The sequence below is a fragment of the Apium graveolens genome, chromosome 1 (genome assembly GCF_009905375.1).
Source record: "Apium graveolens cultivar Ventura chromosome 1, ASM990537v1, whole genome shotgun sequence".
Taxonomy (NCBI): Eukaryota; Viridiplantae; Streptophyta; class Magnoliopsida; order Apiales; family Apiaceae; genus Apium; species Apium graveolens.
The window spans coordinates 4,469,031-4,484,769 of record NC_133647.1 but is presented as its reverse complement, the minus strand read 5'-3'; the positions used below and the strand labels follow the sequence as shown (position 1 = coordinate 4,484,769).

General features: G+C 32.9%; 2 protein-coding genes across 3 annotated transcripts; both read left to right on the top strand.

Moving 5' to 3' along the window:
• The first annotated feature begins 1,728 nt into the window (after nucleotides 1-1,728).
• Nucleotides 1,729-5,519, top strand: LOC141659846 (endoglucanase 6-like). Its single transcript, XM_074466776.1, has 9 exons — nucleotides 1,729-2,112; nucleotides 2,510-2,722; nucleotides 2,930-3,130; nucleotides 3,279-3,368; nucleotides 3,458-3,622; nucleotides 3,796-4,080; nucleotides 4,211-4,559; nucleotides 4,656-4,730; nucleotides 4,825-5,519. The coding sequence occupies exons 1-9, from the start codon at nucleotides 1,906-1,908 to the stop codon at nucleotides 5,121-5,123; spliced, it is 1,884 nt and encodes a 627-aa protein (XP_074322877.1). The 5' UTR covers nucleotides 1,729-1,905; the 3' UTR covers nucleotides 5,124-5,519.
• Nucleotides 5,520-8,431: 2,912 nt separating this feature from the next.
• Nucleotides 8,432-13,605, top strand: LOC141659831 (uncharacterized). 2 transcript variants are annotated; one of them, XM_074466766.1, is made up of 6 exons: nucleotides 8,432-8,690; nucleotides 9,488-9,642; nucleotides 9,894-10,111; nucleotides 10,571-11,180; nucleotides 12,354-12,875; nucleotides 13,046-13,605. In XM_074466766.1, the coding sequence occupies exons 1-6, from the start codon at nucleotides 8,515-8,517 to the stop codon at nucleotides 13,147-13,149; spliced, it is 1,785 nt and encodes a 594-aa protein (XP_074322867.1). In that variant the 5' UTR covers nucleotides 8,432-8,514; the 3' UTR covers nucleotides 13,150-13,605. The 2 variants fall into 2 exon arrangements, with proteins under 2 accessions (XP_074322867.1, XP_074322860.1); XM_074466759.1 differs by having other exon boundaries at nucleotides 8,432-8,756.
• The last annotated feature ends 2,134 nt before the right edge of the window (nucleotides 13,606-15,739 follow it).

The window sequence follows — 15,739 nt, the reverse complement described above, 5'->3', positions numbered from 1 at the left end:
ACTCGATTCAACTAATTGCATATTTGTTTGATTTTGTTTGATTTTGGTTGCACCGTATTTTTCAAATATTTTCAATAAATAGTAAAATCATAAAAAAAATAAAAAATTAATATTTTTGATAATTTGTCTAAGAAAAATATTTAATATTTATTATGCATATTTTTTTTAAAAAAATAGTCTCCGCTTCGTCAGATCTAGCTCGGAGCGGAATAATGCTAAATCGGTTTACTCTAATTTAAAAAAATTAGAGTAAAGTTTCAATTTGATCGTTTTGAATACATCTTTGATCCGTTTGAATAAATCTTTGGCCGATCGGCGATAACGTTACGGGATAAAAAATAATTAATTTTTTTTCACAAAGTTAATAAAAAATATGGCGATGGAAGAAAACTTATATATGATCTAATAAATCTCGAAAAGTCTGGAATAAAAAGATATTAGTCCTTCTCATTTCAATTATATAAATTTCAAATTGCTGAAGTTTTATAAGCTCCTATTAAAATAAAATGAGCAAATAAGTTTCCGAAACCCGAACATACACACATTATATTTTACAAATTTATACACAAAAAATTTGAAATATTTTGAGAACCGAAACCTAGCCGAATGGCTCATTCATCAATAATCAATTGCAGCATAATATCATAAAATATTATAAATTATAAAATTGGACTGCACTATATACTGTAACGGTCTAAAATGATCTAAGATATAAGTAGTTTACGTAAAATATTTATGTCAGTGTATATTGAAAACAATATTTTCTTGATTTCCCTGATTGAGGCCAAGAAAACACTAATGAAGAAGACAAGAATGAAGTTGGCCAATGTATTTGAGCTGTTCTATAATAATTTCCCTCACTTATTAACCCCCTCTTCCATCCAATTATGCATTCAATAATTTTCAACATTCATATGAATTTTTAAATTAAATTAAATTAAATATGACTTTAGAGCAAGCAAGAGATGTGGCAGTAGAGACACCGCAAAGACAAATTACAGGACTCCTTGCCATTAACTTTTGTTAAACACTCCTATGTCCTAAGTAAATCTCCATAATCACAATTAAAAAACATGTCAAAACTGTATGTATCTGTTAATTATTAAGTAATGAAATAACAGAAAAAGTACCATGTTCTTTAAATTTAACGACTTGTTTTTCCACATTGTCTGCAATTATTACTTGCAAGTTTACTATACAAAATTTGGCACATAAGGCCAACACCGACCCTTCATACTATATTGCACAACAAAGCCACATGGACTCTGCTCTCAACTATATTTATTTATGTCACCCCTCTACTTATTTATCTGTAATTTAACGAGATTTTGCGGCGCAGTTTTTATCGATTACCCTCCCATATTTAAAATTTAAACATGATTGTTAAAATATAGTATAAAAACCAATTAGCATTTTTGAGGTTTTGGATTGGTTAATTACTCAACCTGATATCATAAAACGAACATTTTTCTCAAGTTCAATTATAATCAGAAAGATCACGGAAAGATGAGCTGTGAGCGTCAATAATCCACTAGATACGATTATATGATGTCTTAAGATTACGTCTTAAAATTTTAAACGAGTTGGTTATTCAAAAGTAATTAGTCACTTTGTCATTAATAAATAAATATTTTTTTTGGAAAAATTGAAAAACACTTTTTTGGAGAATATGCAACTTCCTTGCTTCCTCCCTCCCACCATATATAGTGCCTAATGTTCTTCCTATTTCTCCACTCCCTCTCAATCCTTCTCCTCTTAGATACATTATACTTATGTATGTATATGAACATATAGTTTGAGTTTGCCTTCCATCTTAAGTGGTTTATTTGAAGTTTTAGCAGATAAACCTTACCAACATTGTATAAACAGACACACACTAGCACACACACACACACATATAGTGAAATGGAGAAGTTGATGAAAGTATGTTGTTTAGGTCCTCTGTTTCTGCTACTTGGGCTTCTTCCATTTGCCATAGGTGGTCATGACTATGGTCAAGCTCTTACTAAGAGCATTCTTTTCTTTGAAGCTCAAAGATCTGGTTATCTTCCAAGTAACCAGAGAGTTAAATGGAGAAGTCATTCTGGCCTTGAAGATGGTAAATCCAGTGGGGTAAGTTTCTTCTGTTTTAATACTTTTTCCCTACTACATAAATATAACGTACTAAATGTCAGTTGCGGAAATTTAAATACTTAAACACTCGTTCATTAGTCATTGAGTCTAACCCTTTACCGCTTTGTTAGCTAAAAAAGAGTATTTATTTGAACGTAGTGATCATAAACCACATTTTTAGCGTGATATTAAAGAGTAGTGCTACATAGCCCAAAACGGATCCCAAAAGTTTTACCAAATGACACGCGTCATTTGGTAACGTTTTTAGGGACTTTAGCAGTTCACGAAATGAAATATGTCAAGCAAGTACATTGATTGTTCAATTTAACGAAAGAATTCTTTAAGTTGCGAGATGTGTATAATAAAAAAATTAAAGAAAATGTAAAAATATTTGCAGGTGAATTTGGTTGGAGGGTATTATGATGCAGGGGACAATGTGAAATTTGGACTACCAATGGCATTTACAATAACAATGATGTCATGGAGCATAATTGAATATGGAAAGCAAATGGCTTCAAGTGGTGAGCTTAGCAATGCCATGGAAGCTGTTAAGTGGGGTACTGATTATCTCATCAAAGCTCATCCTGAACCCAATGTGTTTTATGGAGAGGTACATTCACTACTCCGATACGATGTGTTAAATTTTCGGTGTATAAGATCATGTTGGAGTATTCGTCTAACACCTTAACGTTTTAGAAGTACTGCGTACTTAACATCCAGCTCTTCAAATTTTAAATTTTACGAGTTTAAAGTGTTACGAGAAAAGGCTGATATGTACATTATACTCGTGTTAACGACATATTTTAAAACCTTATAGGTGGGTGATGGTAACACAGACCACTACTGCTGGCAAAGGCCAGAAGATATGACAACTTCAAGACAAGCTTATAGAATTGACACTAGTAATCCAGGGTCAGATCTTGCTGCAGAAACTGCTGCTGCCATGGCTGCTGCTTCTATGGTTTTTCGACGATCAGATCCTTCTTACTCCAAAACTCTGCTCTCTCATGCTTACCAGGTACCAATGCTATGTTTTCGGGTTTTTTAACAGCTAAATTTAATCGAGTTTGCCAATTAGTTAAAACATTCCTTCGAATTTAAAAGCCTTTTCATTTAGTGTTTACTCTGAGAAGCTAATCATGTGTGCTGTACATTTTAAATTTCAGCTGTTCGATTTTGCTGACAAATACAGGGGGAAATATGATGGGAGCATCACTATAGCCCAGAAATACTACCGTTCTGTCAGTGGATACGCTGTATGTTATCGATCATTTCTAGTGTAAATAACGTCTTCGTTGTTTTAAATTTGTTGCACATTTGATAATACTTTCTCCTGGAATTATAGGATGAGTTGCTGTGGGGAGCTGCTTGGTTGTACAAGGCCACAAACAGCGAATACTATCTAAATTATCTTGGCAACAATGGCAATGCTCTTGGCGGGACTGGTTGGGCCATGACTGAATTTGGTTGGGATGTTAAGTATGCTGGTGTCCAGACTCTTGTTGCTAAGGTACATTTTTTCAGACATATGGCCTGTATTAGATGTGACCGCTTTCTGACACGATCCACAACCCGACTTATGAGGGATGAAATCTCGAATGATATAAAATGACACGACTCAAATATAATTCCAAATAACTGCTAAGGAGCTAACACTAAGTTTGCTAAAAATTGTTGTTGCAGTTCTTAATGGGAGGGAATACAGGAAAGCATGCATCTGTTTTCGAGCAATACCAGGAGAAAGCAGAGTTTTTCATGTGTTCATGTCTTGGAAAGAGCAATCATAATGTTCAGAAAACTCCGGGAGGCCTCATATTCAGACAGAAATGGAACAATTTGCAGTTTGTTACTAGTGCCTCGTTCCTTCTCACAGTGTACTCGGACTATTTAACATCAGCCGGTAAAACTCTGAAGTGTTCTTCAGGCAATGTACAGCCATCCGAGCTGCTTTCGTTTGCTAAATCTCAGGTAAAAACACAGACCTTGTCATTCTTAAGCGGGGTTTAGTCAGGCTTAATCTGGAATTCGTTGATTAAGACTTTAGGTCAATAAGTTTGTGATTGTAATGTTTATGTGCATTGTTTGTTTAAACCATTAGGTGGACTATATTTTGGGTGATAATCCGAGAGCAACAAGCTACATGGTTGGTTACGGAAGCAACTATCCAAGACAAACTCACCACCGTGGTTCATCAATTGTGTCAATCAAGAATGATCCCTCATTCGTTAGCTGCAGAGGAGGCTATGCCACATGGTTCAGCAGAAAATCAAGCGATCCTAATCTCCTTGACGGTGCCATTGTTGGAGGACCAGATGCCTACGACAATTTTGCAGATGAACGAGACAATTATGAGCAAACTGAGCCAGCTACCTACAACAATGCTCCTCTTCTTGGCCTTTTGGCTAGACTACACGGTGGACACAGCGGATACAATCAGCTTCTTCCCGGTAATATATACTTTTGATGATCTAATGCTAAGATAATATTCTGTTAATTAGCTTATGTTTCTGCCATACTAATGTGTACATTCTTTTTATGTACAGTTATTCTTCCAACTGCCAAAGCCATTGCAGTGAAACCAAAGCAAACTCCGAAAGTTACATTGACTCCAAGCCCAGGTATTGTTTTGCTTCTTGCATTAAATTTATCTGCTACAATTTCTAAAATAATTTGTTTTACTGATACATTTACAATTTCGCTGTTGTTCTGCAGCTTCGTCGATGCAACAAATTGCAGTTGAACAAAAGATTACAACGTCATGGGTATCGGGAGGTAAAACCTACTACAGATACTCTACGACACTGACCAACAAATCTGGCAAAACATTGAAAAGTCTAGAGCTTTCTGTGTCAAACCTCTATGGTTCTTTATGGGGTCTAAAAAAATCCGGTGATTCGTATGGCTTTCCAGCTTGGATCAAATATTTGGATGCTGGTAAAAGCATTGAGTTTGTTTATATTCAATCTGCATCTCCTGCAACAGTTTCTGTCTCAAGTTACACATTGGCCTAATCGACGACCAAACTGAGAACACGATCAAAGAAGATTAATGCGGTTTTCCAGACTTGCTGGTTATTCTTTTCAATGTAATTTTAGATGAGAGTTGTAAAAATTAATAAAGAAGATTGCAGGGAGAAAGGAGCGAAGAGACGAATTAAAAGATGTGCTCATCCTCTTTCTCCTTCAATTCGGGTTGTGATATATTTACGCGAGACAAAGGAGAAACTGAACTGAGATTCAGTGAAGAAGTAAAGAGAAGAGAACTTCTCAACAGAGTGCAGAGTGTGTTGTATTTACTTCTGTAGTTGTATGATAGCATTAGCTTTTCTGTTTTTGTGTTGTATTGTTGTAAGCTTTAGAACATTCATGTACCATTGCAATATGAATATAAACAAACCTTACTGTTTCTGCTGATTTATGGTTACATCTTTATAATTTCCCGAATTTCCAGCTAAGATTTCAGTATATTCAAAAGATGCTAGGCACTTGAGTGTTATTCAAGATGAACTAAGATCATGTGCACTCCGCTCTTCTATGCATTGATGCCTTGGAGGATGTTAAGTAACGAGCTCATCGGTACCATGTTAGGTAACTAGCTAATCGATATCATATTATGTAACCAGTTCATCTACAATATTCGGATGTTAGAGCAACTCCAACGCAAACCCAAGTGCTGCGTTGGAGAGCGTGCCGCGGATCCCTTTTCCTTTTACAGCGCTGGAGCATGTTGAGTGAGTTGGTCAGGTCCGAGTAGTTGGGCTGGCCAACTCTTTACTTTATCTGCAAACATGTGCCCCCATCCAATTATTTTAATGTTATATAATTTTATGCTGCATGAAATGGAAAAGCTGCAAACTCTTCTGATCAAAATAACGTTACAAAAAATTAACGTTTAAATAGCCGTTGCAATATTTAAAATTTTAACGTTCCAAAATTTTACACTATAAATAGTAAGCTTGTAAATTTTAAAACTCACATTCACTTCTTTCTCCTTCTCAAATAATCTCGCCAAAATAATGAGAACTTGTATCATATTACATAATATGATTGTCGCGGACGAGAGAGATACATATGCTATTTCATTCGATCTGTTACCAACTTACGATGATGCAACAAATGGTTTATCACAACCAAATCTAAAGGAATAGCCGTTTGCCCCTTAGAAAAGGTATATCCAAAATAATATTCGAATTCGGGATAGACAGCAACATCGACAACTCCAAGCTGATTTGATTAAGCATATCTCGCAATTTCATAATAATCGTTAATTTATTCCTTATGTAATGTTTTTAATTTTATGATTTTTCTAGTTTTTGTAATGCGTGATTTTTATTCTTGTAATGTGTGTTTTTAATTATGTAATTTAATTTAAATATTTTTAAATTTATCTTTCTTTTTTTTAAATGACTATTTATCATTTCATACAAATTATTATAATAAAGAAAACTAATTGGATCATTAATAGCTATTTAAAATGATGTACAAATTAGATAAAAAATAAATAAGTGGGACCATTGAGAAGTGGACTTGGGCTGTGCATTGGAGGAAGTTGGACGATTTTTTTATAAAATCTGTTTTGACTTATGTGGCATGTAAAAGGGTCCCAAAGGAGTTGGACCTGGGCTTTTGCACCGGAGATAGTCTTAGCCCAGCTGGATTTATACTGTAGTCCAACAGAGGAGTGAGCATTTTAGGATTATGAGACACTTCGAATTTTTCAACTAGTCCTTGTTGAAAGCTTTATGAACTTGCAAATGGTATGGGCCAGGATGTCTAAGGCTTTATTTACTTGGTGGGCTAGCTAAGGAATCAGTTCGAGGGCCTAGAGACAGAAATGAGAAAATGGGCCTTAGTTTTTTCACTTAAATCATTTTATATAAAATTGCATTTTCACAATTTTTATATAAAATAGTAATTTTGGAATAAATCCAAAAAATAATAAACACTAACTTGAGATAAAATGTACACTTTCTATCTGAAATATTAGCCCGTTATGATTTTTTTTTCTATTTTAATTTTTGTCCTCCACATATAATGTAAATTTACGAACAAATTTTCAACTTTCATCAATTTGCAATACAACTTCACTTTTATATAAAAACTAATGTATTAGATATAAAATCATAAATCTATACTATTATATTAAAAACGAAAATTGAAAGTTTGGTTGTTGGTTGATTGTTTGGTTACTCAATCTAGAACTCTTAGATCAAATTAAAGTAAACTGTAAAATATAATTTTATAAATTATTATTTGAAAGATATAAGATTTGAATCCTAACATTGACATATTATTAAAATTATATTTTACAACATATAATGATAAAAATAATTGTGCATTGCACATATTATATACTGGTAAGGATAAAAGTTAAATTAAAAAATAAAAAAACAACTTTCTTTTAATAAAGGCAATTTTTCAAAAAAGTACCTGTAAAATGAGATGGAGTGTATAATATATTTCGAAAACAAATATATCTCTTTCTTCGGGAAAAAATAAACCATTTTTATTAAATCTATATATTATAAATTGTTGGATAACATTTTCCTAATGTTTGGTATCCATATTTTGGTTATGATATGATTTTTAACTTTAATTTGACCCAGTGGTCTATTCATTTTTATGTTTGGTATTCATATTAGGTTTATAAAAAATTCATGTACTTATTATGACCCATTTTAATTATAGAAACTTTACAATACAATTTTAAATTTGAATTGTGTTATTTATGGTAAGTTTTTTTTTGAAAACCACTTATGGTAAGTTTTTATTACTGATTTGAAGTAAAGTTTAAATTTTAACGGATCTATTTATAGAATTAATCTCATAAAATATACTCCCTCTGTCCCTCCCATTTGTTTACACTTTCCTTTTTGGGATGTCCCATCCAATTGTTTACATTTCAAAACTTTCCAAAAATAGTAAAGTTTTTATAGTTTTTAAATTAACTACATCCACTATTTTCCTCCACTATAACCACTTTATATATATAATATTAATCGGTCCCACTACTTTACTCATTTTTTCAACTTTTCTCCATTACTTTATCATTTTTCTTAAACTCCGCGCCCCACCCAAATGTAAACATTTGGGAGGGACGGAGGGAGTATAACATAAGAATAACATATGTAACGAAAGTAGTTCTTAAATAAATTTATCATAATATGTAGGTGTAATACACTTATTATATAAATAACTTAATCTTTCATAATCATATTATTCAATTTAAATTATAAATTTATTTATTTATTTTATTAAATAATTTTTGAGATCTGTTATAAATAAATAAAATTATATAATTGTACATCTCAACCCGACCCATTTATACGAGTACACACATCTATCCAACTGAACAACCCCTGAGAAACAACAATCTCAATCTGAATCGCGATCTGTGTAGAGGATGGAAAAAGAAATTACACTAATTAATCTGTGCGTAATTGCCGCGACGGAGACTCAACAGGCCGTTGAAAAGTGGCGAAAGCAACGCCGTACTCTCGAACGCCTTCCGTCACACTTAGCGGAGGCTCTCGTGCACCGCCTCGTCCGTAAACGTCTCATGTTTCCTTCTCTCCTCGAGTATTTCCCCCTTCCTTTTGTTTCGTATACTTTCGTGTTCATGTACTCGTATTTCTTTTTCATTCGGTATTACTTCATTCCCTTTCTTATTTCAGTAAATCCTAAGTAATAATTGGACAATTAATATGATTAGTTAATATTCTCGATGAATTGATAAAATTTGCAATTTGCTGATCCCGATGTTATTAATGTACCGAGGTTTTACTGGACTTTCATTTTGACTCATGTGTCCGTCCCAATTTATCCATGATGTTTAACTTTTTGCGGTCAAATTCCCTCAATTTTGACCGAAAATTTCATATAATATATAATTGAAAAAAATTATAAAAATTATATCATTAGAAAGTACATGTGATCTCCTTTAATATGTATTCTTCGATTTTTTAAAATAATGAAAGATTGATGTTTAATTTACGGTCAAAGTTGAGTCAATTTGACCACAAAAAATCAAACATGACACATAAATTGGGACGGAGGGAGTATGAGCTAGGTTTATGTGGAGTATGCTTTTATCGAAAATTATTTAGATATTTATTTATTTTGTATGCTTATTTCAATTTCATTCCCGCTATTAGCGAACATTTTCTTGTCTAACCTGTGATTGTGAAAACTGATTGGTTATTTGTGTTGGTAGATGTAGATGTATGCACTAGATATAATTTCTGATTCGTGTAAATGATGTATTTTCTTTTTCGTTTTTGTATGGAGTGGTCCTGGAAGTAGTATTTTAACTTATGGAATTTCTGAATCTCTTTTACACTGTATTTACAGCTTAGTTATGTTCTCTTAACTTGTAGAGTTTTTAAGAACACATTGGAGAAGATTGATCTAAGTGGTCAGAGCACTGTTGATTTGGAATGGATGGCATACTTGGGTGCCTTTACGTATCTAAATTCTTTGAACCTTGCGGGTTGCCCTAAAATTAGTAGTTCTGCAATTTGGCCCATTGCAGGTATGTACATGGATGAGTTATTGGCAAATACGACTACACAAAAAAAGTGTCACAAATCAATGGGTGCGCTAGGAATCTGCATGCTTAATGTTTAGTAAATAATTGAAAATGTATACCTCATTAGTTTAACTGTACAGTTTTTACTTAAAATATGCTTTGTCTGTTGGAATGAATGCCTCCTCTTTAACTTAAATATATTTACTTGGCTCTTAATATTGTATAATGTATAGTAGCTTCACATCTTATCCCAGGTATGAAGAGTTTAAAAAAGCTAAATCTTTCTAGATGCCCTAAGATCACTGATGCTGGAATTAAGCATCTTTTGTCTATTCCGACCTTGGAGGAGTTAAGCATTTCACAGACAGGGGTCACATCAGATGGGGTTTCACTTCTTTCTTCGCTTAAAAATTTATCTTTGTTGGACTTGGGAGGCTTACCCGTCATTGATGCTGCTCTCTGTTCTCTCCAGGTATTTTTCCTGTAAATTTTAACAGCGTATGTCCTTATTGTTTGTAGGAACTGGGAAGTCTTTCTTCGAGTGATCATATATGAAAGCTTTGTGAGCGGTTTGCAGTCTATCCATTTGTCTGGTTGTTTTGTACTTTTAATATTTTAAACCAATGTTTTCTTTTTTAAAGTGGACCCTCGTTTTGTTTGGCATGACCCTTAATTTTTTTTTTAGGAATTTGTTCAAGTGATCCTTTGGATCAGTAATACCTGCAAACAAACTTCTGTATCTTTCTTATCTGGCAGAACTTATTTCTATTTATACTTGAGCATTTTTTTAGGAATCAGTCTTTCCTTTCTTATTTGTCAATATATTATCCCATTTGATGCCTTCAGTTCAAGCTCGAAAATATATATTATTACTGTTATCAAGCTGAATTACAATCTGAAAAGCTCATTGCTGGATTTTAAACTTTTCTAGGTCCTGACAAAGTTACAATACCTTGATCTCTGGGGGAGTGAAGTATCAAATGTAGGAGCTTCCGTGCTTAAAATGTTCCCCAAGTTGATATTTCTAAATCTAGCATGGTCAAAGGTTTCAAAGTTACCCATATTGTCCTCTATTGTGTTTCTTAACATGAGTAATTGCATTACACATTCTATATTTGAAGGGCATGGGGACAAAGTTCACTTGAGGGAACTTATACTTACTGGAGCAACAATTGTGAATGTTTTAAAAGCCTTTTCATACGTTGATACTAGTTCTCTTACTCTATTGGATGTTTCCAACTCTTCGCTTCAAGAATTCAACTTTTTGTCGTGTCTGGTTGCACTAGAACATTTGGATCTCAGCTCTTGTCCGATCAGTGATGATCTTATTCAGATTATTGCACACATAGGAGCGAAATTAAGATTCCTAAATCTCAGTAACACAAAGGTGAGCTCAGCTGGAGTAAGTGTTTTAGTTGGGCGTGTTCCAAAACTTGAAACCATATTGCTAGCTAACACGCCTATTGACGATCTTGCTATCTCACACCTCAGCGCAATGCCTTCACTGAAAGTGATTAACCTAAGTGGTACAAATATTAAAGGTACGCCTCCTTTAGGAAGACGGGATTTTGATGTAATGATTAAATACTTCTGTACAAGCTTTGTGGTTTGTAAGCTGATATTGCACTTTTATGATGTCATACTCAACTTCCACATGTTTTTTTTCTTAAGCTCACCATCATGCTTGATTTACGTTACTGGCTTAATTTTTACCTGCCGAATTTTATGTTTACAATACACAAAATAGATTAATTGTAATAAAATAAACTAGAGGGTAAAGTTCACATACTGAAAACTGACTTAGGTTAGTGTTAATTTTGGCGGAACACTTTTAGCATAATCTTTATATAGTTATATTGAAAGAACGGGGTTGTTTTTTAATATTTTAACCAGAATTGCCCTGATCCAGGAATTTTATAATTTAGGTGTCCAACATACATTACATACGTGTTATTAGGTCATGTATAAATTGTGTTCTTATTGCATATGTATATAAACAAGCTTTATTGATTTACAATATCTATACACTATGTAATGTGTCATGAAGTGAGATGTGGTAAACTGATACTGAGACCAAATTTATTTTTCTGTTCATATTATGATATTTAGCATTAAAAGATGTAAATCGTGCCATTAATCAATACTATACTGTTGAAGCAAATCAAAGTATGTTTTGTAATCAATTTGTATAAAGGTTTTTGGTTGACATATTCTCAAATATAAATTTTTTTAATAAATTATTTTTCTTATATAATTAATTTTTTTTTATCAGAAAGACGATTTATACTATTTTGTTTATAATTTTTGCTTTAAATTCTATTGAATTTGTGAGAGTTCCTCTTGGGTAATAATAATGTTCACTATTTACATAATAATTTAGTATCCTATTAAAGTCACCAAATATTACTGTATATTACTCTTTCGTCTGTTGTATTTATTATTTACATACTATCAGAATCTTATGTAATATATAATTGCACATAGTACTAAATATAGATTGTTTAAAAATAATTTTTAATATAAAAATGATATATATATATATATATGTGTATATATATATGCTAAGTGAATCGCCACATGCCTTGGATGGGCTTGCATATTTATATTAACATGGTCCTATTTCAAATATGATACTTTATAATAACCTGTTATTGTTCTGGCATCTTGGAATAGATGATATTTAGTTATCTGAGACATTTAATTTGGATTTCCAGGTCAAATTCAACAGTTAGGTTCTGGGCGAGATACAGTCCCATCATTGGCAGAGTTGCAGAATCTTAGCTGCTTAGAAATGTTGTATATGGAGAATACCCAACTAAGAGATGGATCGCTGAACCCTATTTCAAATTTGCATAAATTAAACCATCTTTATCTTGGCGGTCCCCTGACGGACATGTCTCTGTGCCGCTTCTCATCTATTGAAAGTTTGACGCATCTTAGTTTGCATGATGCTGTTTTTACTGGACAAGGGCTTAAATCATTCAAACCTCCAAGTTATCTCAAGGTTCTGGATCTGAGTGGTTGTTGGCTCTTAACTAAGGACGATCTCTTTTTATTCAGTCAGAGAAATCCTCAGATTGAATTGAAACATGAACTTTATCACTTCGTCCCATCCGAACAAAGCATCTCCAAATATTTGTCCACATCAGGTGTACCTACAAAGACAGGGCAATCAAAAAAGAAAGAGCGGAAACTAGTACTGTTGCCAGAGATGCTTAAAAAAGATGACTTTATTGGTATGTGCTTTTCTTTTTTTACTAATTCAACTCACTCACACAACCACCTTGTCTTCGACAAGATTCGAACCGCGAGGGAGATACCGCATATGTGCTCTTCTGTAGTTATACATTCAGAAGCTTCAGTACTTTATGTGCTTTTTTAATTATTTGTAAATGATATGATGTAGATCAAAGGTTGAAGTATAGCAGAGAAGAACTACTTGCATTGCAGGCTTCATCCCTATCACTCGTTGCCTTTGATAAAGGTAACTTGATACCTGAAATGCAATGAACTATAACTCACAATCTGGAGTGTGGACTGTAATGACAATTTGTTTCTTCCTCCTGGATAATGCAAGAGTAATCTATGGCCATCTCAAATGAAATAGCAGCAGCAAAATGTGTTCTGTTGAGGGAAGTAAGAAGGTGTCGGAGGTGTTGCCAATGTTCTTCTGTGGAATGTAAAATTTTTAAAAATTTACTTCTGGTTATGTAACTGTGATGTATCGAAGTCCTTGCAACAGTACTTGGCTTTGAAGAAAATATCTAGGAAAAGGCAAACGTGAAGGCAATTAGAGCAACTATTTTTACATTTTAGTGGCCTCTTTCATGTGGTTTTGCCGATTTGCATGTCTTTTTTAAGTATGCAATACTCGATCCAAATTAAACGGTGACTTATTACAATATGATATGTAATAAAATGAAAATGGAGTTATAAAGATGCTGCATTGCTTATTTAGCTCAGCAATGTTGAGAGTCGAGATGAGTAAAGGCAAAACATTCTCTCCATAGGTCCTTACTGATTAAATCTGCTTGTAGTGGTTGAATTTATCCTAATTTCTAACATTGCTGTGCAACATGCTTCGAAGCCTTATTTCTTGCTAGGTCTAATGTTTACCCAGAAAAGCGTGTGAAGATATTGGGTTGTTCCTGAACACAAGTCTTTTAGATGGAATATTAGAGAATTTGATTTTGTAAGGTTCCTCCAGTGAGATGTGAGGAATGTGCAGGAAAGAAGACGAACGACTCAAATTATTTGGTTTCAAGGTCGAATTGGTAGGATTAAATGGAAAAATTTGCAGAGTTGCTTATTTTCAAGTGAATGTCACGTCTCACTTTGATCATTAATCTCAACAGAAAAATCACTAAAATCATTAAAAAAATCGAATAAATACCTCTTAATATATGCTCGACAAATAAAATTAATATTTTATTGAATTACACATTTTTTTGGAATGCTTCCGCAATCAAATGAAAAGTTATAAATTCTTGTATTTTATATAATATATCTAGATTTAAGAAATTTATTTATTAATTACTTTTAATTTATTTAAATAAAAAATAACTATAAATTTAAAATAAATAATAATTAATCTTTTAAATTTTTAAATGTATATTATCTTAAATTTTTCTGACAGGAATACTAACATCCCAAACTTTTCGGGACATTAATTCTAAATCAAAACTAATATACATTTTCTAATCAATAAACCGAAAAGTCGGGATGTTACAGGAGTAAACCCAAAATCAAGCCTGATGCCCAGGACCAGCAGTGGTGTCTTAGACTCCTAGTTCAGTTGTTAATTCTATAGGAGCTTATGCATTTTATAGTAAATAAGGCAAATGAATTTAAATTCTATTCGATGTATATTTCTGTTAAACATTATAAGTGTTGGGTTCCGAAGGCATAAAACGCAGCGGATAAACGTAAATAAAACAAAAATTCGAAACCCAAAAACAGGATCCATGTATAATTATGGGCAGATTATGGAGATAACGAATCATACCTTTCAAGAGATTAACTTTTACGAACTCAACGGAGATCCTAGCTATCACGCTTTGTGTCTACCTCTCGGAGAAACACCTCTATGGTATCCACACGAGCACCTTCAAGAACGTCTCACGAACTTGACTACGGAATGGATGTACTAGCCTCCTTCTTGACGATCTGAATTGCCTCTGCCTCTCTTTGCTGCTAGGGTTTTCTTAAAAAACGTTCAAGCCTCTTTAACCTCTCATTATCTATTTATAATGACTGATTAAAAACGCCCATAATAGCAAAGCCCAACCCTAGTAGGTATTGGATTAAATAATAAAAACGAATTTCTATTATTTAATTAATAACTAAGTCATACTTAATTATTATGGGCAAAAACATTCCTTTTAATTCGAATTTATATTATCTCAATTAAGTCTTACTTAATTATAATAAAATTCAAATAATCATCAATTAATTTAAATCCATAATTTAAATTAACTATTCCATTAAGTGCTCTATTTGTGCGACCCTATAGGCTATTATTTAATTGGCAATAATTTTATTCTCTAATAAAATTATAAACAATGAGCGGTATCTAGTAATACATCATTGTTACCCAATTAAACAATAATTAAATCGTGATTAGATAAAACCTTTCGTGATTAATGTTTTTCCGTGTAATATAATCCCTTTAACCATACATATTATAGATTAAACTCGAGGCATGTATTTAGTCATCCTCTTCAACATTTAATCTGGGTTTACTTGATGCATGAGTAGATTATTGAAACAAATCATTATTTGAGCATGGCCATGCTTTTATAATCTCACTCAATCAAGAGGCCAATAATATCTCTCCTAATTATAGGAGGGTTAAATCCTTTATCTATCATTCATATTTCTCATACGACTCATGATATACCCGATGTCCACTTTTATCATCACCCGATCAAAAGTAACTTTTAATGTAGTCAAAGTATATTAATCCTCGTATAGAAATATAATGATTTCAAGTCAAAGGATCATTACACCATTATCACTGTGAGTCTTTCTTATGACTTTATTAAACATGAAGAATCTCACTGTGGGTCTGTCCAGTACCATGTACTCTCACATGTACCTA

Bases quoted from the DNA above. Each gene is read 5' to 3' on its own strand.
- LOC141659846 (XM_074466776.1), top strand. From the start codon at position 1,906: ATGGAGAAGTTGATGAAAGTATGTTGTTTAGGTCCTCTGTTTCTGCTA. The intron at 3,369-3,457 runs GTATGTTATCGA...CTGGAATTATAG, and splicing joins GTTCTGTCAGTGGATACGCT to GATGAGTTGCTGTGGGGAGC. The intron at 4,560-4,655 runs GTAATATATACT...TTTTATGTACAG, and splicing joins ATACAATCAGCTTCTTCCCG to TTATTCTTCCAACTGCCAAA.
- LOC141659831 (XM_074466759.1), top strand. From the start codon at position 8,515: ATGGAAAAAGAAATTACACTAATTAATCTGTGCGTAATTGCCGCGACG. The intron at 8,757-9,487 runs GTATTACTTCAT...CTTAACTTGTAG, and splicing joins TCGTATTTCTTTTTCATTCG to AGTTTTTAAGAACACATTGG. The intron at 9,643-9,893 runs GTATGTACATGG...ATCTTATCCCAG, and splicing joins TGCAATTTGGCCCATTGCAG to GTATGAAGAGTTTAAAAAAG.